This window comes from Vitis riparia, chromosome 9, assembly GCF_004353265.1.
Source record: "Vitis riparia cultivar Riparia Gloire de Montpellier isolate 1030 chromosome 9, EGFV_Vit.rip_1.0, whole genome shotgun sequence".
Classification (NCBI taxonomy): Eukaryota; Viridiplantae; Streptophyta; class Magnoliopsida; order Vitales; family Vitaceae; genus Vitis; species Vitis riparia.
Genome location: NC_048439.1, coordinates 2804735 through 2830018, shown reverse-complemented (window position 1 = coordinate 2830018; position 25284 = coordinate 2804735). Strand labels below are relative to the sequence as shown.

Genomic DNA, 25284 nt, shown 5'->3' with positions numbered 1-25284 from the left:
GGTATACTATTATTTTGATAAAGATAAATTTGTCATAATAAAGATAAATTAATATCTTAAAAAACAACAAATTAAATATCTTAAATTAATAACTTATAAAATTTTATATCTTATTTGTATGTCATATAATTTTATTATTTTAAGATTATTAATTTATTGATAAATAAAATATTCATTTATTGTATTATATTTATCAATTTATGTTTATTAAAGTAATACTAGTATATATTTTTAATAATAAGTTGTATTTTAATAGTTTTTAATTAAATTTAAAAGTAAAAAAAAAAAAAACATATTAATTGTCTCAGTTGACAACTACAACTTAAGAGTATACTATTATTTTGATAAAGATAAATTTGTCATAATACAAATAAATTAATATCTTAAAAAACAACAAATTAAATATCTTAAATTAATAAATTATATAATTTTATATCTTATTTATATGTTATATAAATTTATTCTTTTAAGATTATTAATTTATTAATAAATAAAATATTCATTTATAATAACTTCTATTCATCAATTTATATTTGTTGAAATAATACTAGATTGTTAATCTTAAATATAAATAATTTATTATTAAAGTAAATATTTTTAATTTCAATAATAAATTATAATTTAATAGTTTTTAATTAAATTTTAAAGTAAAAGAAAAAAATTAATGGAAACCTCAATTGACAATTGAAGTTTTAGTTAAAAAATGCACCCTTGATTGACAATTACAACTCTAGTTCAAAAATTGATCGAGGCAATTGCGACTTTAGTTCAAAAACTGAAGCCTCTACAACTTCGGTCGAGGCTTTAACTAAAATTTGCTCCTACGTGGCACCAAAAAAAGGTTAATTTGAACATAAGCTTCATACATCTAATATTTTTTTTATATATATATAAAATAGGCCAACTATGTATTTTATTACTTCATTCTAACCCTTGTAGGTTTGACAAAGTTAAAAATAATTTTGGCTTTGACCGTGTTGACTAGCGTGTGGGAGTGCTTTGACTACATGGACTGACAAAAAATATCGGGAAACCAACGAAATTTCAATATTGATATAGTATCGGTCTAGGTTGTTTTAAAAAATAATTATATAAATAAAAAATGATTAAAAATGAAATTCTATGTATAAAAAAACCACTTTTAAAAAATATTTAAAACTATGGAAAACTAATAAGTTAAGAATATTTCAAGTTTTTAAATAGATTTTTGTTTTGCAAGACCAAATAAAAATTTCAAAAAATTATTTCTTATAATCGTTTTCAAAAAGATTTCTTAAACAGAGTTCACATTTTTTATTTGTATTTTTAAAGAAAGATAAAGTTGTCATTCGAATTGAAAAGAAGTTTGAATATCACTAAGGGATTGATAAGAGTTCTCCTGGTTGAGGATGCAAAAGAGAGTGCAAAAATATAATTAAGAATAAGCAATCTTTTAGGCAGAGTTTACATATCAAATTTAAGAAACTCCATCCAGCCTTTAGATTTAATGACCCCAAATAAACTTGTAGTTCTATTAAAAAAAAAAAAAAACAGTTGATTTTTTGAAGAAGTTATTGTATATATTTGGTATTGTGCATTTGATCCCTAAGACAACATTTCGAATATTTCAATGCAGAAACTCAAGCAAAGAATGGTCAAAATTTAAAGATAAAGCACATTGAGGCAACAGAAATATATATAACTGATCACCATATGAAATGATATAACACATACATACAAAAGGTTCTTTCTTTTCAACAGTTATTTATGCTATTCTTGCTATGCATTCCCAGCACCAAATCACTCACCACCAAACGTTCTTCTAAAACTTGTCCTACAAAAACAATCATCCCATTTGCCTATCATGAGAATCTCGCCTCTTTGACAATTCTTTGTTGCATTAAAACATCTCTCATAACATAAAACAAATAGAAGTAAAAACAAAAAATGTACCTGGGAGAGGAAGACCAATGGATTTCTCACAAAACAGGGAGGAAATTAAAGGAATTGAAGGAAACCTAACAATTCCTACAAACCTCCATAACATATAACTCTACAACCATCTCCTCCTTTCAATCACCATCTTTTGAAATACGGCGTGAAAGTGCGCTTGAGGTTGTCATCCTCCCACTCCAACTGCTCCCACCAGCTTGTAAAGCCAATAATTTCTTTTAAATTGTTGTTGGTGGCACTACTGGAATTCAATGGCAATTTCCTTAGATTTGGACAATGACGTACAACGATCTTTTTGAGGGAATGAAATGGCAAGGCCCACCTGTAGATACTCTTTAGATTCGGAGATCATACAACTGTAACACCACAAGTCTTGAGAATATGCTGAGATTTTGTTGGTCAATTTCTGAGTCTCCACACTCATCACTCCCTATAATTTCTTTCATTTCACGACTACTGCGAACCAACAGGGACTCAAGGCTTGGAGCATAAATAAGCCAGGTCAGGTTCAAGAATCGACACTTAAAAATAGTCACATTAACAAGGTTGTGGAAGTTTGAGTTTGAGATATGACCTCGAGACAGTCCCATATTTATTTCAACACGTTCCAAATCATTACAATTTTCAAATTCAAGCTCAGTGAGTGTTTGCAAAGTCGAAAGTGGCAGCTCCACCTCCTTCAAACCTGGGCACTCCATGTGTAGATCTCGTATGCACTTCTGCAGCATCAAGGAGGTGAGATATTTGTTAACAGCAGGGACTGTAACTAAGCTGATTGTTATCCAACTCAGGTATTGCAAGCACTCCAGCTCCTGCAACACTCCAACTTGATCATATTCCCCAATAGACTGGAAAAGGTGGCTTTGGTGCATACTAAACATCTGCAAATTTGGAAGGCAAGATATCACATTTGATGGAATTACTTCAAGCCTGACTAAAAAGTCTAATAGCAAACACCTCAGTTTGGTCAAATTCTTTAGTTCTATAGGCATCCTTTTTATACCTGTGTATGATAGATTCAGATATTCCAAACTCTCTAATCTGCAAATCTCCAAAGGTAACTCCGCTAATCCTCCATTACCTGACAAATCCAAAACTCTTATGGCAGGCATGGATCGGAATAATCCAATTGGAAGTGAATGCATGCTACTATTTCTCAAAATCAAAGTTCGGAGATTGAGGAAACAGGGTGATAGAGAGAGTCCTTCATTGATATTAGAATCCCATAGTGAAATCCGTTGAGCTTCTTCCCATTTCACAATTTCATATGCTTCAATCAACTCAACATCTTCTACTACCAAACTTTTGTGCTTTTCTTTCCCAGATTCACATGATAACCAAAGAGCCATGTCACGGATCACATCATGCATCTTACAAGTGTCTTCCGATACATCACCTTCCAAGAGACATGCAAGTTTTAAGCTTCTAATAATCTCATCTCCTTGATTGTGTGCTTTATGTATATCAGCAAATTTGTCCAGAAACCCCTCCCCGATCCAAAGATCTATGAGTTCTTTATTCCTAATTTCATGGTCTTCAGGGAATATAGAACAATATAGGAAACATGATTTGATGGTATCATTGTCCAAGTGATCGTAACTGAATTTCAAAATTGGAAATACTTGATCTCCCATACCTGAAAACTCTGCTGGGTAACTCTTCAGATCTTGAATTGCTTGCTCCCATTGTCGAGGAGTTTTCCTGCTAGCCATTGATCGCCCAATGACGATGAGGGCAAGTGGCAGTCCTTTACATTCTTCAACAACAATCTTTGCAAGCCTTTTTATTTCCGGATGTGAATTCAAGATATTCTCACCAACCTTGTCACGGAACAGAGAAAATGCTTCACCCGGTGTCAAACACTCTACCCTCATCCTCTTCTGAACTTCCATTTCATCGCATACTCGTTCAGATCGCGTAGTGATTACTACTCTGGACTTCGTTTGATCACTCAAATGAGGGATCCCCACCTCCAAGAGATCGAGTCGCTCCCACATATCATCAAGCAATATCACAAAGTTTTTGGCTTTCAACAACTTGAAAATTTCTGCAGTCTTCTCCTCCTTGCTTCTACTCTTCCAGTTGTGCTCTGGGGTCGATAATTTCTTCAGAATCACTTCTTGAATTTTTTCTATGCTGATTGGTTTCGACACCACTACCCATATCACCACATCAAAATCGTTACTTCTACCAAAATACTCATTATTGATTTTCATCAAGAGGGTCGTTTTTCCAACACCCCCAATTCCATACAACCCAATACTTCTTACTTGCTCATCTTCCAGGCATCTCCGAACCTTCTCGAACATCAAGTCTAAGCCCACAGTCTTCCCCATCGGCCACTCATCCACCGGAGCACGAGGCAACCTATCAGTCACAACATCAAAATGCCGCCCTTTGTCCGTTAATTCAGTCACAGCATTAATCTTTTCAGTCACAGTCTTCCCCAGCCTGTATCTTGACCTACAATTCTTGGGACAGGTTCCGAGACATTTCTGTTGGATTTCTTGACGCCCATTTTGCAATATTTCTTCCACTTCTTCTTCCATGGCTTGTACAGCGCTGAGCCAACGACCCACTTCATTCTTACGCCTACGCTGTGGTACCTCCTCCTCCTCCTCACGCTCAACTTTATCCATCACATCCGTTCTTAAGTTGCTCAGTTCCTTCGTCAAGCGCTCCAGAGAGTTGAGATTTTTTTCAAGCTCACGAATATAAACTACACGCTTGGCGGTGCAATCCCACAAGCGGGTGGCGACGTCCAAGATTGGGCTCACACAATCCATTGCTTGAGGGGATGACAGAAAAAAGATGAGTTGAAAAACAAGTGAAGAACTGAAAAGAGAAGAGATGATGAGTTGACGAACAACAGTCGTTTTAACAGGACACCAAAAAGAGAAGAAGGAAAAAAAGGAAAAACAAAAGGTGAGGGCGACTTGAAAGACTTTTTTTTGTAACATTTGGTAATGGTGGCCGACAGCCTGTAATATCAGGGGTCCTACAGTTTGCTTTCATTGCTACTTGCAATTCTTATCCTCAGAAGTGTCGGCATGGCCTGTTGCAATCTCGTTCTGATCCAATTAACTATTCCAAGCTTGGTTTGAACCTAACCCGAGTTTGGATTGAAAAAATTTAACACAAACTCAATCGGAATAATGAGAATATCTACCCAAACCCGGGATTGGGTTGAGGATGGGTTGGGCGTTAAGGTTGGGTCGGACCAATGTGTTACACCCCTAATTATTTCTGTTTATAATCCCTCTACCCTTATATGCAATTTAAAAAACCATAAAGGAAAACTTTAAAGATGAACCACTCCTTTTCCCAAAGGAATGTGCAAAACAAATTTTTATTTATTTTATTTAATTTTTTTTTTGCAATATCAAATTCATAAACCTAAATAAATTATTATTAAGACTTGCTTGGATACATTTTTTTTTATTTTTTATTTAAAATAAAACTTAATCTAGAAACTTTTATATGAAAAATATAATCTTATTTTGCACCCTTTAAAATTGTTTTAAAAAATTCTAAAATTTAAAATAGTGAAATTTTTTTAATATCCCAACATTTTAAATCAATTTTTTAACTCCAATTAAAAGCCAAAAAACAGGGAATATATATCCAAAAAGGACACTAAATTTCGCTTCCCATCGCCAAAAAAGGTAGTAAAAGAAAAGAAACGATTGACAAATTTTCAAATTTAAATGTCAATTTAGGATCATGGAGTTTAACTAAAGGAGATTTTGGACCATCTTTGAAAGGCAATACACATTACTTGTGTTCATAGAATGTTATGATGGATCTCATAATACATGAAGGACCACCAAATGGTACATGTACCTGTTTAGTAGCAATAGTTAAAAAAGAAAAGCATAAATAAATATTTTTCTTTTAAATTTCCAATTTTATTATAACTGTTAAAATATTTTATTTAAGATTTAATTTCTAAAATTTTAGTACAAATTTATGATGACAATTTTTTACATCATTATTATTATGAATTAACAAACAAACAACCTAAACTTAATCCAAATTAATCTCTAAATATACCTAATTCAAATCTAATTCAATATCATTTTTCTAAATTTGAATTGATTAAGTTAAAATCGGATTGATTGGACTAAATTTGATTATTGATCGGATTGCATTATTCAAAATTCATTCATAATGTCTATTAATTTTTTTTATATATTTATTTCAAAATTTAAATAATAAATAAGATAAAATTTCAAGATAACGTGAAAAAAGTAAAAATAAACTCATATATATATATATATATATATATATATATATATATATTACAAAATGAAAAAATATATGATATAATTATAAATGATATTTTTAACTATTCTAAGCTTGGTTTAAACCTAACCCAAATTAAGTTTAGATTGAAAATTTTTAACACAAACTTAATTAGAATAATAGGAGAATATTTGCCCAAACCCATTCAAACATGGGATTGGGTTGAGAGGATGGGTTGGGATTTAAGGTTGGGTCGGGCCAATGTGTTACACCCCTAATTATTTCTATTTATAATCCCTCTACCCTATATGCAATTAAAAAAACCAAAAATGAAAACTTTAAAGATGAACAACTCCTTTTCCCAAAGGAAGATGCAAAACAAATTTTTATTTATTTTATTTAAATTTTTTTGCAATATCAAATTCATAAACCTAAATAAATTATTATTAAGACTTGATTGGATACATTTTAAATCATCTAATCAAACAGATTTTAGATTTTTGATAAAATTTTGAAAATATTTTTAAAATTCTGAAAAATTATTTATAGGATTAAAAAATTACTTATAATGTTTTTGAAAAAGTATTCCTACTAAAAGGTTTTTGAAAATATTTATTTTTTATTATTTAACTTTAAAACTGTTTTTAAAAACAAGTTTCAAAATACCAACAAACATGCTCATACTTTTCTTTTATTTTTTAAAATCGATAAAAATAATTTTTACTTATTTTCTAAAAATTATTGTCTATTTCATTCAATATTTAAAATTTTAAAAATATTTTTTTATTTTTATTTTTATTTTTAAAAATTATTTTTAAATTACCTGATCAAACAGATTTTAGATTTTTGATAAAATTTTGAAAAATTATTTATAGGATGTTTTTGAAAAAGTATTCCCACTAAAAATACTTGGGAATCTAGAATCTACTTGTGCATGGCCATATGAGTTGCTTAAACTTTAAGCGGGATCATCTTGTGTCACATCTACTTTCTCCTTCTTTTGGAGTTTGTTGCCTGTAAGTTTCTGCGAAGGCAGAAGAAATAAGATTCTACTACCCTCACCATAAATGTCACATTCTTGGTCCCTAGCCTAAAATAACTTACAGGACCCAGCAACTCACCACCCATTCCCATGTTTTATTGTTTCACAAATCCCTGAAATCACAAAATCATTTAGGCCATGTAATATCATGTTGAGATTTTATCCGTAAAATCAGGTTACCGATATATCTAGTAGAACTAATAGTCATTCTTATGTTTAATATATAAAAGTTATTTCTATATATTAAATAATATAATATAAATTTTTGTATAGAGTTTAAATATTTTAATAATGAATATTAATAATAAATAAATAATTAATTATTTATGAAGTTTTAAAATTTTAAACAATTTTCAAATAATATTAGACATGAAAAAGTTTTCATATTTTTTAATAATAAATATTAGAAAGTAATATAATTTTTATTTTAAGCAAATATCAAATATTAAAAAAATAATATTATTTATTTATTTATTTATTTATTTTATTAATAACTTAGTAAATCATATCGGTATTAATATTTAAAGATATTATATCCCAATCAAAATAATATCTTAATATATCCATATGCTTAACATATCCTAGTGAAATATGATATCTTAGGTACATGGATGACAATTTGTGTTGGTCCATCAAATTCTACTAAATAAACTAATCAAAACATGCTATAAATAATAATAGGATAATTGTATTTAAAAGGTATATGAATGTGATAATTATTATTATTTTTTTTTCAGTTTACTTGTGATATTAAATAATTAAAAACATTGTTTACATATGCATGAATACCAATTATTATTATTATTATTTTATTTTTTATATTTTGATATAATAATAATAATAATAATATAATTATTATTATATATTATTATTATTATTGAACAATTAATGAAAAATAGATTAAGATAATAGTGACAACTTGAAAAGAAAATAAAAACAAAATAAAAACTATATGAATATCATATGGACTTTGAGAAATATTTTATTTATTATTTTTAAAAATTTTCTTGAAATCTTAATATATTAATCACCAAGTTTTAGACTTATCACATCCATCATCGAATTGCATAATAAACTTCTATCTTTTGGAGTTTTGGGTCAAAATGACCCATACATAAAATAAAAAAATAAAAAAAATAAAAAAATAAAAAAATTAGGTCTAACCATTTTATGAAACTTATGTTCAAATTGACTTCTTTGGTGCCACGTAAAAGCCATGTCATAGAAATGTAATTTTTTTCAAAATTTTAGTTAAATTCTCAATTGGCAATTTGAGCTTCATTTTTTTAATTGAAATTACAATTGCCAACTAAGGCTTAGTTTTTTTAACCAAAGCCGTACTTTATTTTTTAACTGAAACCTCAATTGACAACCGAGACTTCATTTTTGAACTAAAGATTTAATTACCAATTGAGGTTTTAGTTATTTATTATTTATTTTACTTTAAAATTTAATTAAAGACTGTTAAATTATAATTTATTATTGAAATTAAAAATATATTTAATAATAAATTATTTATATTCAAGCTTTAGAATCTAGTATTACATCAACAAACATAAATTGATAAATAGAAGATATTATAAATGAATATTTTATTTATTAATAAATTAATAATTTAAAAATAAATTTATATAACATATAAATAAAATATAACATTGTATAATTTATTAATTTAATATATTTAATTTTTTAATATATTAATTTATTTGTATTATATAATTATTTTATTATTATTATTATTATATTATTATTATTGAACAATTAATGAAAAATAGATTAAGATAATAGTGACAACTTGAAAAAGAAAATAAAAACAAAATAAAAACTATATGAATATCATATGGACTTTGAGAAATATTTTATTTATTATTTTTAAAAATTTTCTTGAAATCTTAATATATTAATCACCAAGTTTAGACTTATCACATCCATCATCGAATTGCATAATAAACTTCTATCTTTTGGAGTTTTGGGTCAAAATGACCCATATATGAAAAAAAAATAATATAATAATAATAATAATAAAAAAAATAAAAAAAATTAGGTCTAACCATTTTATGAAACTTATGTTCAAATTGACTTCTTTGGTGCCACGTAAAAGCCATGTCATAGAAATATAATTTTTTTTTCAAAATTTTAGTTAAATTCTCAATTGGCAATTTGAGCTTCATTTTTTTTAATTGAAATTACAATTGCCAACTAAGGCTTTAGTTTTTTTAACCAAAGCCGCACTTTATTTTTTAACTGAAACCTCAATTGACAACCGAGACTTCATTTTTGAAGTAAAGATTTAATTGCCAATTGAGGTTTTAGTTATTTATTTATTTATTTTACTTTAAAATTTAATTAAAGACTGTTAAATTATAATTTATTATTGAAATTAAAAATATATGTTTTAATAATAAATTATTTATATTCAAGCTTTAGAACTAGTATTACATCAACAAACATAAATTGATAAATAGAATATATATAAATGAATATTTTATTTATTAATAAAATTAATAATTTTAAAATAATAAAATTATATAACATATAAATAAAATATAACATTGTATAATTTATTAATTTAATATATTTAATTTTTTAATATATAATTTATTTTTATATATATGAAATTTATCCATAGATTCTCTCATCGTAGTATATGAGATTATATACGTTTTTTTCCCAATATATAATATTTAGTGAGTATTTTTTGTGACTTTGATGAAAAAACTAAAAATTATATTTTGGTTGTAGACTTTTTCTAATTAATTACTTAATAGTATACTATTATTTCGATAAAAATAAATATGTCATAATACAAATAAATAATATTTTAAAAAATAACAATTAAATATCTTAAATTAATAAATTCTAAATTTATATCTTATTTGTATGTCATATAATTTTATTATTTTAAGATTATTAATTTATTGATAAATAAAATATTCATTTATTTATTATATTATCAATTTATGTTTATTGAAAAATACTAATATATATTTTAATTTCAATAATAATAAGTTGTAATTTAAATAATAAATTATATAATTTTTATATCTTATTTATATGTTATATAAATATATATTTTAAGATTATTAATTTATTAATAATATAAATAATTAATTTATAATATCTTTTATTCATCAATTGTTGAATAATACTAAATTGTTAACCTTAAATATAAATAATTTATTATAAAGTATACATTTAATTTCAATAATAAATTATAAATTTATAGTTTTAATTAAATTTAAAGTAAAAGAAAAAAATAACTAAAGTCTCAATTGACAATTGAAGCTTTAATTAAAAAATGAAGTCTTGATTGACAATTACAACTCTAGTTCAAAAACTGGTTGAGGCAACCACGACTTTAGTCCAAAAACTAAAGCCTCTACGACTTTAGTCGAGGCTTTAACTAAAATTTGCTCCTACGTGACACAAAAAAAAAAATGTTAATTTGAATATAAGTTTCATATATCTAATTGTAGACCCCATTTGGGCTCATCCTTTTTGTAGGTTATTTTACCAGATGTCACAATCCTGGAGAGTCACGTGTCAATTCCCAATTTATCCTTATGGAATCACATTAGTGCTTAGGAGAGACAATCAGAAAGTGACACCTGTAAAAGAAGATTCCAGAAGGAGCGTGTTGGTTATGAAAAGTTGCAGGCTGTTAAGAGAAATGTGGTGCTTTTGCTACCGTTGGGAGGAAAAGCAAGCTGTGAGAGGAGGTTTTTAACTTGGAGAGCAAGCTGTGAGAGGAGTGTGGTGATTTTGTTGCTGATTTTTCAGAGGAGGAGCGTATAGGGTTTGGTACTGAGAGAGAGATATTTTTGGAGGCTGTTTTGGCTTGAGGAGCAAGCTGCCAGAGTGAGGGTTTGGGTGGTGGCTCTACAGAGACATTTTTTTGAAAGAGAAAAACAGAGAAAGGAGAGATCTTTAGCTTGGAGAGCAAGCCAGAGAGGGAGGAAGGAGAGGGTAGCCATTTTTGACTGAGGTGAGAGATTGAGGGGTCCTTTAGCTTGAGGGACAAGTTTGAGTTCGGAGGGGAAACGAAGGAAAGGAGAGGATATTTTTCTGGGTTGATCAAAGGAGGAAGAAGGAGAAGCAAAGGAAGGTTGTGCTGTGGATCATTAGGTAAGATCACCGCGACCTCGATACGTTTTCGTTTCTTAATGTCCAACTTCATTCTTTGCTACTCTATCAATATCGTTTTGTGGTTTGCTGTGGACATCAAGGGCCACAGGGTTGTTTTGGTTGAATACGATTATCTGCCTATACTTGCTCTGTTCTGTTTTTCTCTTATACTCTTGATCTTTTCCTCTATAATGGCGGGATTCTTTTTTTGTGTTTGGGTTTGGGTTTGATGTTTAAAAATTGAATTGAAGACTTCCCATTTGTCCCACCAGTTTTGAGCTTATTCATCATTCATGAAACGTGGCTTTGCTTGAATATTCCTTGGATCTTATCATTTTTACTTTGTTTTTAAGCAAGTTCATCCTTCACACCTATCTGCTCCCATTTAACTAGTTGTGGAGTGTCTTGGTTCACATATCACCACCTGAGAGCTCCCACTTACAGAGTGTAAATTGTGTTTACAAAGTCCTTGCCTCAAACAATGCATTGAGGAATACCTTGAGCGGTTGGCTGTTCTCTGGGAGAGATAACCTATCTGGAGAGGGGTTTGGCATACAAGTCAATTTCCAAAGACAGATTGATCAAGTATCATGCGCGGACTGAGCCACATAGGGCAGTAATCATTCCACACCAGAATTCAATTATTGGGTAAGTTGTAGTGAATATTGGCTGTCACACGGGCATTCTTTCCACATCTCGTGCTCACATTGGTGCAGAAGGAGCACAGGCTGAGATGCAACTAAAATGGTGATTTAGAGTGAATGGTTACATACTGTCATGAGAGAGCATGTCGGAAAGTGTCATTGCTGCTCACGACTACTAGCTAAAATCTGGAGGTTTTATTCATTCTTTAAGTATAAAGTTGTACATGGCATGAGACGTGTATGCTGGCAGCCACAGGGACAACCTCGATTTTGGGCACAGTGTATATAGAATTGACGAATCTGCCACGCCGGCCTTGGCAAAAATGGCGTGTGTTAGAAGGGTCGTCTACAGGGGCAGTATCAGGTGAAAAAGTATCAACAAGGCCACATACCTCAAGTGCCAAACCGGATGTTATTTCTGCTATCCAGCTTGTTGCTTCTCAGAGGAGATGGGTTTCTAAAGCCAGGACCCCAGAAGATGATAGCCAAATTAACATTGAACTGTGGAGAGAGGAAGAAAGGGAGGAAGATGAAAAAGATCCTAAGATTGTTTACCATGGGCCCATCCATCTACAGTGAGGAAGCTTTTGCAACATGAAAATAGAAAGCATTTGGACGAAGAGGATGATTGGTTTGTTGCATCCTCTGCTGCAGCATCTGTATGAACAATTTATCTCTAACAATAGTTGGAACAATCCCCACATTTAGATGCACTGAATGTGTAGAGAAATGAAAGGTGTTTTATTTAGAGTTAGAGGAAATTGCATCTGAAATCAACGTTTTGTATCTCAAAGGTTATCAATCACTTTGTAACGGTCTGCAAGATATGAATGGGAGTGGCTCTTTTCATCACTCTCAAACTGCAGAAGGTATTCGAAATGGTAATTCCAGGCAAGGATAGCATCTCAAAGTTGAGGGAAGCTCTAAATTACTCATTGGATTTGTTAGCAGCTAAGTTTCCAAAACAGTTGTCAGAGATACAGCCTTGGAACCATAATGATGCAAGATCCCTCTCACAGAACATTGGCTCATTTGAAACTGGAAAAGAATACAGTAAAGATAAAGGGTGCTTAGAGAGAAAGAATGGAGGTAGCTTGTATAAGAGTGGCTCTATATTGGGGCTATCTCCGTCACATGTTTATGGAGGGTGCCCCTTCATTCAAGCTTGGTGGTTTAGCTTGGCTGTTCCTTGGGGTGGCCGATACATGCAGTTTTCTCTATGACGATGAGCTCACTAAGTGTCTTAAGGATTATCCAAATCAGTTTAGACATGACAAGGCTCTTGGCAAAGAACAAAAGAGCAGAAAACGGGAAGGTTATAGAGGAGGATAAAAGTTTGAGGAAGAAGATTAGTGAGGAGCTTGAGCTTGAGAGAGCCATTGCCTGGGAAGAAATTCTGCAATTTCCGATACTGTCGGAGGCATGGACGGAGTTCCCATCGAAAATGGTTTTCCGACGGTGAAGTTCATTAACCAAGGCTATTCCTATACTTATAATGACGTCATCTTCCATCAAGGTTATATTGACTTCATTGCCAATGCTGTCCAGCTGGGTACTAAACTCAATCACAACATCCATCTCTCAATGCTCTGTCGTGGCGTCGTCGATGGGCACCATCACCGAATCTGCCATGACCGTGGCCTTGGCCACTGTTGACGCCAAGAAAGAGGCCGCCACATTTGAAAAGCAGCGCCGCTGCCAAGAAGCAGCCTCTGCCGCCTCTGCTTCTGTTGCCGGGATTTCTATAGACGACATTCCCGACCCCCTCACTTCCAACTACGGCGATGTCCCTCTCCTTGATTTTCAGTCCAAAGAGATCACCGGTCTCAAATGGACAGACATTGGGGCTTTAATCGAGGATCTCAAGGACCAGAAGGTGTTGACCCAAAGGCGAGCCTAGACCATTCGAGCCGTCGGCAAGAATATTGCCTTCTTGGTCGTCAGACAGATGGGTTTCAAACTCTTCCATTTTCATCCTTAAAGCATTTTTTCTTAGGTTCCAAAAATCCATTTTCTTCGACATGCAATTTCATGATTTTTTAAATGTTTTAAAATAAGCATAAATTCAATTTTGTAGTTCCAAGTGATGGAATTTATGGAATTAATTCGTGCAAAAATAAATGGGCTTTGATGGGGGCCTAACATTATTGGATATTTTCTTGAAATCAATTTGATTGAATCATGATATATGATGATTTTGTACTCGATTTAGTGGCATGTGAGTTATGTTTTATGTCTATTATTGTGCACTAACCTCCTTTTTTGATAGCGCATGGTGGCTCGTTGTCCAGGTACACACTCACTCTCACCTTGGTCATTCTTTATTGAGTGTTTTGATTCTCACATGTGCATGATTGTTCTGAATATTCATTGATTTCCTTATCAATTGTCACGTCAACTTCATTTTATTAGTAGAGACCCGACTTTAGAAACTTAGAGGGGTGCTACGGTCTTTTTTGTACCTTCCCGATAGGTAACTTAACCCCCGAACCCGATCTGGTTTTTCACATACCACCTTTTCCAAAATAAGGAGTCACACTTAGGATTTTCTTTTTTATTTTGTTTACCCTTTTAAAAATAAAACAAAAATAAGTGGCGACTCCAAGTCATTTTCTAATAAATAAAATTATTTTTCGAATAAAAATCGAGCTCGCCATCGAATGAAAGCGCATGAGCCGAAATACGGGGTCCACACTAATATATATATATATATATAAATGGGTCATTTTGACCCAAAACTCTATCTTTTGAGCCCAACTATGCATTTTATTACTTCATACTAACCTTTTAAACGTAGGTTTGATAAAGTTAAAAATAATTTTGGCTTTGACCATGTTGACTAGTGCGTGGGAGTGCTTTGACCACATGGATTGGCATAAAATATCGGGAAACCAAGGAAATTTTGATAGTCATATCGTATCGGCCTAGGTTGATAAACAAAATATTGACAATATTTAGTTGATAGTTTTCGAAATTTCAAACCCTCGTTGGAACCTTGAAATTCAAATCATTGAAGATTAAAAGTTTGTTCTATTTTTTAGAACCAAAAAAAAGGAAAATATGTTTGATAGTTAGAAAACATAGTTTTTTACATATATATATAAATAAAAACTATGGAGATTTTTTATAACATTTTTTTAATTGTTTTCAGTTTTTATTTATTTATTTATGTTTTTCTAGAGTTGTTTTAAAAAATAATTATATAAATGAAAAATGATTAAACATAAAGTACTATGTATAAAAAAACACTTTTAAAAAATATTTAAAACTATAAAAAACAAATAAGTTAAGAATATTTCAAGTTTTTAAATAGATTTTTGTTTTGCAAGACCAAATAACAATTTCAAAAAATTATTTCCTATAATCGTTTTAAAAAAGATTTTCAAATAGAGTTCACGTTTTTTATTTGTATTTTTAAAGAAAGATAAAGTTGTCATTCAAATTCCATGAATTGAAAAGGAGTCTGAATATCACTAAGGGATTGATAAGAGTTCTCCTTGTTGAGGATGCAAAAGAGAGTGCAAATATAATTAAGAATAAGCGATTTTTAGGCAGAGTTTACATATCAAATTTAACAAACTCCATCCAGCCTTTAGATTTAATGACCCCAAATAAACTTGTAGTTCTATTAAAAAAGAAAAAAAAGTTGATTTTTTGAATAAGTTATTGTATATATTTGGTATTGTACATTTGATCCCTAAGACAACATTTGAAATATTTCAATGCAGAAACTCAAGCAAAGAATGGTCAAATTTTACAGATAAAGCACATTGAGGCATAAGAAATATATAAAACGGATCACCATATGAAATGATATAACACATACATACAAATGGTTCTTTCTTTTCAACAATTATTTATGCTACTCTTGCTATGCATTCCGAGCACCCAATCACTCACCACCAAACGTTCTTCAAAAACTTGTCCTACAAAAACAATCATTCATTTGCCTATCATGAGAATCTCACCTCTTTGACAATTCTTCGTTGCATTAAAACATCTCTCATAACATAAAACAAATGGAAGCAAAAACGAAAAATGTACCTAGGAGAGGAAGACCAATGGGTTTGTCAGAAAACAGAGAGGAAATTAAAGGAAATGAAGGAAACCCAACCATGACATAGAACTCTACAACCATCTCCTCCTTTCAATCACCATGTTTTGAAATACGGAGTGAAAGTGCGCTTGAGGTTGTCATCCTCCCACTTCAAGTTCTCCCACCAGCTTGATTCCCCCTCAATTATTTTTAGGGTGTTGTTGGCACTATTGGAATTCAATGGCAATTTCCTTAGATTTGGACAATGATACACATGGATCTTTTTTAGGGAATGAAATGGCAAGGCCCGCCTGTAGATACTCTTTAGATTTGGGAGATCATGCAACCATAACACCACAAGTCTTGAGAATATGTTGAGATTTTGTTGGTCAATTTTTGAGTCTTCACACTCATCATTCCCTATAATTTCTTCCATGTCACGACTAGTGCGAACCAACAGGAACTCAAGGCTTGGAGCATAAATAAGCCAGGTCAGGTCCAAGAATCGACACCCAGAAATATTCACACGAACAAGGTTGTGGAAGTTAGAGTTTGAGATATGACCTTGAGACAGTCCCATATTTATTTTAACACGTTCCAAATCATTACAATGATCAAATCCAAGCATAGTGAGTGTTTGCAAAGTCGAAAGTGGCAGCTCCACCACCTTAAACCTGGGCACGTCCTCATATTTAGATCTCGTATGCGCTTCTGCAGCATCAAGGAGGTGAGATATTTTTTAACAACTGGGGCTGTAAGTAAGCTGATACTTATCCAACTCAGGTATTGCAAGCACTCCAACTCCTGCAACACTCCAACTTCATCATATTCCACAATATCCAGGGAAACGCGGTACACCATTCTAAACATCTGCAAATTTGGAAGGCAAGATATCACATTTGATGGAATTACTTCAAGCCACTTTACACGGTCCAATATCAAACACCTCAATTTTGTCAAATTCTTTAGTTCTATAGGCATCCTTTTTATACTGGTCCATGTTAGATTCAGATATTCCAAACTCTCTAATTTGCAAATCTCCAAAGGTAACTCCACTAATTCTTCATTACGTGACAAATCCAAAACTCTTATGGCAGGCATGGATTGGAAGAATCCAATTGGAAGTGACTTCATGTTACTATTTATCAAAATCAAAGTTTGGAGATTGGGGAAACAAGGTGATAGAGAGAGTCCTTTATTGATATTAGAATCCCATAGTGAAATTCGTTGAGCTTCTTTCCATTTCACAATTTCATATGCTTCAGTCAACTGAACATGATCTAGTACAAAAATTTTGTGCCTCTTTTTCCCATAATCACATGATAACCATAGAGCCATGTCACGGATCACATCATGCATCTTACAAGTGTCTTCAGATACATCGCCTTCCAAGAGACATGCAAGTTTTAAGCTTCTAATAATCTCATCTCCTTGATTGTGTGCTTTGTGTATATCATCAAATTTGTTCAGAAACCCCTCCCCAATCCAAAGATCTATGAGGCCTTCATTCAGAATTTCATGGTCTTCAGGGAATATAGAACAATATAGGAAACATGATTTGATGGTATCATTGTCCAAGTGATCGTAACTGAATTTCAAAATTGGAAATACTTGATCTCCCATACCTGAAAACTCTGCTGGGTAACTCTTCAGCACTTGAATTGCTTGCTCCCATTCTCGAGGAGTTTTCCTGCTAGCCATTGATCGCCCAATGACGATGAGGGCAAGTGGCAGTCCTTTACATTCTTCAACAACAATCTTTGCAAGCCTTTTTATTTCCGGATGTGAATTCAAGATATTCTCACCAACCTTGTCACGGAACAGAGAAAATGCTTCATCCGGGGTCAAACATTTACCCTCATCCTCTTATGAACTTCCATTTCATCGCATACTCGTTCAGATCGCGTAGTGAGTATTACTTTGGACTTAGTTTGGTCACCCAAATGAGGGATCCCCACCTCGAAGAGATCGAGTCGCTCCCACATATCATCAAGCAATATCACAAAGTTTTTGGCTTTCAACAACTTGCATATTTCTGCAGCCTTCTCTTCCTTGCTACGATTCTTCCATTTGTGCTCTGGGGTCGGTAATTTATTCAGGATCACGTCTTGAATATTTCCTATGTTGATTGGTTTCGACACCACTATCCATATCACCACATCAAAATCGTTTCTTTTACCAAAATATCATTATTGATTTTCCGCAAGAGGTCGTTTTTCCAGCACCCCCAATTCCATACAACCCAATACTTCTTACTTGCTCATCTTCCAGGCATCTCCGAACCTTCTCGAACATCAAGTCTAAGCCCACAGTCTTCCCCATCGGCCTCTCATCCACAGGAGCACAAGGCAATCTATGAGCCACAAAATCAAAATGCCCTTTGCCCTTTAATTCAGTCACAGCATCGATCTTTCTACTCACAATCTTCCCCAGCCTGTAGCTTGACCTGCAATTCTTAGGACAGGTTCCGAGACATTTCTGTTGGATTTCTTGACGCCCATTTTCAATATTTCTTCCACTTCAGCTTCCATGACCTGCACAGCGCGGAGCCAACCATCCACTTCATGCGTACGCCTACTCTGTTGTAGTTCCTCCTCACGCTCAACACTTACCATCACATCCTTACTTAAGTTGCTCAGTTCCTCCGTTAAGCTCTTCAGAGAGTTGAGATTTTTTTCAAGCTCAGGAATACAAACTACACGCTTGGCGGTGCAATCCCACAAGCGGGTGGCTACGTCCAAGATTGGGCTCACACAATCCATTGCTTGAGGGGATAACAGAAAAAAAGATGAGTTGAAAAACAAGTGAAGAACTGAAAAGAGGAGATGATGAGTTGCCGTAGGGGATCTGACTAATAACAGTTGTTTTAACAGGACACCAAATGGATGAGAAGAAATAGAAGAAAAACAAAAGGTGAGGCGACTTGACAGACTTTTTTGGTAACATTTGGAATTGGTAATTGTAGCCAAGAGCCTGTAATGTCAGGGGTCCTACAGTTTGCTTTCATTGTTGAAGCCTCCTCCATGCAATTGTTATCCTCAGAAGTGTCGGCATGGCCTGTTGCAATCTCGTTGTGATCCATATTAATGGCTACTGCTCAGCTTATGTAGGTGGGTTTCCAGAGTAGCAATGGGATCGATATTGCTTTCAAATCAGTGACTTGTCTGAATGATATGTATCAAAATTCATATATATGTTAATTACTAATATACATTTTGGTACATTATCATCCAAGAGACCATTAAAGCTAAGGCTCATGATGATCTCAAGTCCTTGGTTATAACCAAACAGCCCTCCCAAATCCAATTAATGTTTCAAGAGATTTTCATTTTCAATCTATGATATAATTTGGAAATTGGGAAAATATTGAAAACAAGATTTCACAATGGGAAACAAACATATGATATGAAGCCATACTTGAAGATTTTGCGGCTGACTCTTCATCACTTTGTGTGACTTTCTCAAAGCAGTTCTTCTGCTATCCATTTTCATTCAAAAGGAATACAAATGAATATATTTATATTCATTTATTTTAAAAATTCAAAACATGCTTTATTTTATTTTAAATAAAAATTAAATCATTTTATGATTTATATAAAATAAAATATTTATTTGAGATTTTAGTTTTTAAAATTTTAGTACAAATTTATGATGATAATTTTTTGTTATGGCATTAATTTATTTAAATAATTAAAATATTAAAATTATATTAATAATTTATCTTGTTAAATTAATTTTAATTTATAAAATATAAAATTTATTATTTTTTATATTTTAAAATAAAAATATTTAAAATTAAATAAAATTAAAGTATAAATATAAAAAAAATTAAAAATATAATAATAATAAATATTTTAAAATAAATTAATAATGATATATTAATATTAAAATTATAATTTATTTAATTCAAATGTTTTAAAATAAAATAAATAATAATATATAAAATAATATATATAATATATATAAATTTTTTTTAATATTCATATTTTTATATTTAATTATCATACAAATGATTTAAAAAAAATCTTATTAAAAAAATTTATAATGATTGTTGTTTGGGATTAATAGATCAAATCGAAGTCGTTCTCTGAAGGTAGGTTTGGGAATGGAGTAAAGAAAATCAAGCAATGACAACAGAAAATGAAATAAAGAAAGGGGGAAAATGGAAGAGATGTGGGGAAGATGATTGTTGAGAATTTCAATGGTAGAGATGAAACCCAACTGCCCACCTTCCCCTCGATCATTATTGCAGGGAACTCTTTCGGCTAGATCGCGCATCAATTGTAGCACAACGCCGATACACACAATCCCTGCTTCTAACATTTCCTAACGTTCTACAAAAACCCTCACTGGCAGAAGAATTGTAATACCAGATCAGAGAGAGAGAAACAAAAACACTTTAGGAGAGTAGTAGGTTTGTTGTGGCACTCTCTGTGCGTATGTGTTTATATAGACACACACATATGAGGCCGCTGGACACGGGATTAGGGTTTTGCTAGGGTTTCAAGTTCCAAACATCAAATGAAATTGACCAAAATGCCCTTCACACAACCCCTTATTTGCGTCGTTAGCGCAATGACCTGGCTCAACTAGCAATTTTTTATCATTTTTTTTTCTTCACTATCCTTCCTTTTATACTCTTTTACATTATTTATTTATTATTTCTCTGGTCTTTTTACATCATTTATTTGTTAGGAATTAACAAACAATCAACCTAAATTTAATTCAAATTAATCTTAAAATGTACCAAATCCAAGTCCAATTCAATCTCATTTTTTTAAGTTGGAATTGATTAAGTTAAATTCGGGTTGATTATACTATATTCAAATAATGGCCGGATTGATTACATTGCATTGTTCAAAAATCTATTTATAATGTCTTTTAAAAAACATTTTTATATATATTTATTCCAAAATTTAAATAATATATAGGATAAAATTTTAAAATAACAAAAATAAAAATAAAAATAAACTCATATATATATTTCTTTAGAAAATGAAAAATCATATAATATAATTATAACTTGATATTTTTCTTAAAATATAAAAAAACTAAATATTATAAACATTATAAAACATTAACTATTCCAAGATTGGTTTAAACATAACCCAAGTTCGGATTAAAAAAATTTAGCACAAACTCAATCGAAATAATGAGAATATTTACCCAAACCCGGGATTGGGTTCAGGATGGGTTGGGCGTTAAGGTTGAGTTAGACCAATGTGTTACACCCCTAATTATTTCTATTTATAATCCCTCTACCCTTATATGCAATTAAAAAAACCAAAAAGGAAAACTTCAAAGATGAACCACTCCTTTTCCCAAAGGAAGGTCGAAAATAAATTTTTATTTGTTTTATTTAATTTTTTTTGGAATATCAAATTCATAACCCTAAATAAATTATTATTAAGACTTGCTTGGATACAATTTTTTTTTAAATAAAACTTAATATAGAAACTTTTATATGAAAAATATAATCTTATTTTGCACCCTTAAAAATTCTAAAATTTAAAATAGTGAAATTTTTTAATATCCCAACATTTTCAATCCAATTAAAAGCCAAAAAACAGGAAATATATATATATATATATATAATAAAATATATATATATATATATATATATCTCCAAAAAGGACACTAAATTTCGCTTCCCATGGCCAAAAAAGATTGTAAAAGAAAAGAAACGATTGGCAAATTTTCAAATTTAAATGTCAATTTAGGATCATGGAGTTTTAACTAAAGGAGATTTTGGACCATCTTTGAAAGGCAATACACAAAGCGAAGGGTAAACTTTAGAGAGGTGATCTCTCAAAATGGAACTACTGGGGATATTTTTCCTGCAGCTCTTTTGGTTGAGACCGAGGCATATGCATCAAACCCTATAGTTTTCTCGCATTTTAATTACAAAACAGAAACAGTTCACCAATACGATCCAATAGACAATGGAGATCACCAAAATCTGCCGTGAATCTTAGAGGAATTTGTAGGCACCCCAAACATTCGAGCTTCTTCAGTTATGAGGCTTTTTCCTGAGGAAGAATATCCTCCACCTCAGTGACAGAACACTAAGATGCTATCACATAAACAGGGAATATTATTGATTAAAGAAATCAACAATATAATTTATCATAAAGAGGGGGAAATCCCAAACCATTCAAAACTTCAAACTGCAAACTCAGTTGGAGCAAAGCAGTGGGAGGATGAATACACAATTTATGACAACATGGGCGGAATAGACGATAAGAAACTGACTCTAGGACACCAAAAAACAACTCTCTGTCTCACTCGGTTATTTTTCCTGCAACAACTCCAGCACCAGTGCATGGCCATAGAAGGAAGAAGATGCAAACCCAAAACCAAAAATAAAAACAAGGAAATCATGCATTCAAGAAGAGATCTAGAGGCCCTGATCAACAAGGTAATCACCCATCCTCTCGACAATCATGTTACACTGTCCTGGAGTCAAGGGTTCTTCATAGATGCCAAAAATCAGAGCTTGGCCAGTTTTCTTTATAGTGACACCTCCAGAGCCCTGCAAAAGTGAATAACAAAACAATAATAAACAAGTGGGAAACTGGGAGATGCTCATCAATTTTAGATTGCATCCACCATTTAATTCTACTTTCAAGCAAAAACAATATTGAAAAGTTCCACCGAATGGCCAAGACACAGAGAGAGTCATTTTGAAAAATTTTCAATAGTCAATTTTCCACTTGCCATTCCTGGGAAGATGGTTTCACAAAGTCCAGTCCAACCATCATCAAATTGGATGATCAATATAGTCCAGATGTAGCTTAAGATTTGATTCTGACTACCTTATGTAGGGGGCGCCCTGCCACTTTGGATGGATTCCTCTAATTTCATCATCAATATAAATGAAAAACAATCATGCTTGTTTAAATGTTTGCTTGTGTTCATAGAATGTTATGATGGATCTCATAATACATGAAGGACCACCTAAAGGGTGGGACACTGCTGATAAGATTTAGGAAAAGCAAAAGCAAAAGAAAAAGTGATCAGATTTCATGTGTCAAGATGAAATGGCAGGGCAAAGTGACCCAGAACTGTTAAATGTGGGCCGGATGTGAGATATACAAAATGTATTATTATTCCCTTGTGAGAGTGCCGGATATTATGGTCCATGATATGCGCTAATTGAGAAGAAAACCGATTCCAACAGTACCAACAAGAGTGTCCAAGGGATGGACACCTTGAATAATAGTTCTAAGAGTCAAAAGAATTAAAGAAACTCAGAAACTCAATAATTATGATGAGGGTCCACAATGGAGACCTGTATATGTCATAAAAAGTCATTGACCACTGAAGGAAAAGAAGGTTCAAAAGCAAATTTCATAATTCATTTGTATAGTTTCATATGTACATGGAAATGAATCAGAGTAACAATAGATGCATGAAAATAGACGTGAGGGAACACCATCAGGGCTTGAAACAGAATGGATAATGCCCAACATTGTTGGAATCAATGTAAAATGCAAAAGAAGCTGCACAAATTTCAATTGATAAATAGAAACCAAAAATAGAGAAAACCATTTGTACAGCAGAGGCTACCAAGCATACTACCAAAGGAGAATGAAATGCCTCGTGTGAATCACCTAGGCATTACATCTCAGAAGGGTGCTCTACGACTTATTACAGGCAGTCAAATATGCACTGAACAAGTATTTGACACCTATATTGTTCATAAAAATTTAAGAACGAACGTGGGCCCGTGCTGGAGAATCAGAGATAGTTACATGGAAAAAACAGTAAGTTAATTGCAAGGTTATAGAATCTTACAGGGATAAGAGCATAGTAACAAGTGCTAAATCTAGATTAGTCAAAAGAATAATCTCACCCCCATCAAAAAAAAAAAAAAAAAAAAAGGATTTGTCCAAAAATTAGACAAGAACAAAAACGAATTCGTCAATCATCAAGGAAGGGAAATAGATGAAATACCTTCTTTCCACGGATCACTGCTCCAGGCTCTCCTTGGATAACCATGTACTTTGTGCCACCAAGGTATAACCCAGTAGGAGCAAGAAATCCAGGCTCATTGAAATCATTCATAATACCAGTAATCTCCTCAGGCTTAAACTGAAAACAAACAGACAAAGCCATTTCATGGTTAACATATAAAATTTTCAAAGAGCAGACAAAAACTCATTGCCACAAACAACTGGAAAGAGCAGCAATAAAGCTTTGTATCAAAATTATATGGCACGTACCATTCAGCTCAACTATAGTCTATGGTCATATCAACATCCCACACTTATAAAGCTTCATACTAGAATTTTTATCCAGTGAGATGGATCATCACTTCTAGCTTCAATTTTACAGAATACATAAATCAAGAATATATAATATTCACTCAACGAAAAAAAGCCTTGGAACATAATATCCATAGAAAACACTTTTATCATCATTCATCCTTTCCATTTCAAACCAAATTGGCTACGATCTTCATCCCATAAATCCAAAGCTCTCTTACCGCGTCGGCTCCATTCTTGTGTTTTTCATCTTGAAGTTGAAAAAAATAAAAAAGTCATTTTTATGTCTGTTATGTTATGATACATTTCCACCACATTTTCCACATTTGCACAAAATTTTCCGCGCAACCAAACAAAACATGTCAATTCAATCAAAACAAGAAAAAAAAAATTCAACACCGTCCAAATCCGAATCCAAAAAATTCCAAGACAATGGATCGAGCACCATCCCGCTCTTAATCCAATCTTATAAGTCGTTTGATTTTCTTTTTCCTTATCATTGAAAATCCACGATATCAAATCAATCTCACACGCTGCGACAAATCGCATCACAATGAAATCAGATCTGATCAATATTAAATCAAACCTGAGGGAAAGTTTCGCTCTGAGCCCAGACGCTGCCATCGTGACCGATGATGGCCGCGGATGTAAGGTGGTTGCCGTCGATGTCGCACATCAGGTGATCATCAACGTAGGTTTGCCACGACATTTTGGTCTGCCGGTGTTAATTCTTCTTCTGGTTTTTTCTATTTTTCGTGTCTTGAAAGCGGATATAAATCGTTTGCAGAGGCTGTGGGGCACAAGAGGAGCTGGTGGGATTCTCCGTTTCTTGATCTTCTCTCAGCTGTCCATTTTAATTGATTGAATGAGTGCCGCTCACGTAAGGAGAGGGAGGAACTTGCGTGTGGTCGCTCCAACAGGGCCATGACACGTGGTGCGATCTGCATGGGTATCATAGTACATCTTTGCCTCCAGAAATGAGATTGGCGATGC

The 25284-nt window shown here is 32.2% G+C and overlaps 2 protein-coding genes and 1 non-coding gene across 3 annotated transcripts; all 3 read right to left on the bottom strand.

The window, feature by feature from the left end:
* Positions 1 to 1640: 1640 nt before the first annotated feature.
* Positions 1641 to 18893, bottom strand: LOC117922766 (probable disease resistance protein At5g63020). Its single transcript, XM_034840983.1, has 3 exons — positions 18837 to 18893; positions 2936 to 4767; positions 1641 to 2813 (listed from the first exon to the last, which is right to left on the bottom strand). The coding sequence occupies exons 2-3, from the start codon at positions 4716 to 4718 to the stop codon at positions 2806 to 2808; spliced, it is 1791 nt and encodes a 596-aa protein (XP_034696874.1). The 5' UTR covers positions 4719 to 4767; positions 18837 to 18893; the 3' UTR covers positions 1641 to 2805.
* Positions 18894 to 20193: 1300 nt separating this feature from the next.
* Positions 20194 to 20341, bottom strand: LOC117922798. Its single transcript, XR_004652557.1, has one exon. It is a non-coding gene; the product is annotated as a small nucleolar RNA snoR135 (small nucleolar RNA).
* Positions 20342 to 21892: 1551 nt separating this feature from the next.
* Positions 21893 to 25059, bottom strand: LOC117922768 (profilin-1). The gene is made up of 3 exons (XM_034840984.1): positions 24878 to 25059; positions 23981 to 24118; positions 21893 to 22556 (listed from the first exon to the last, which is right to left on the bottom strand). Exons 1-3 carry the CDS (start codon positions 24998 to 25000, stop codon positions 22422 to 22424), a joined length of 396 nt encoding a protein of 131 aa, XP_034696875.1. The 5' UTR covers positions 25001 to 25059; the 3' UTR covers positions 21893 to 22421.
* Between the last annotated feature and the right edge of the window lie 225 nt (positions 25060 to 25284).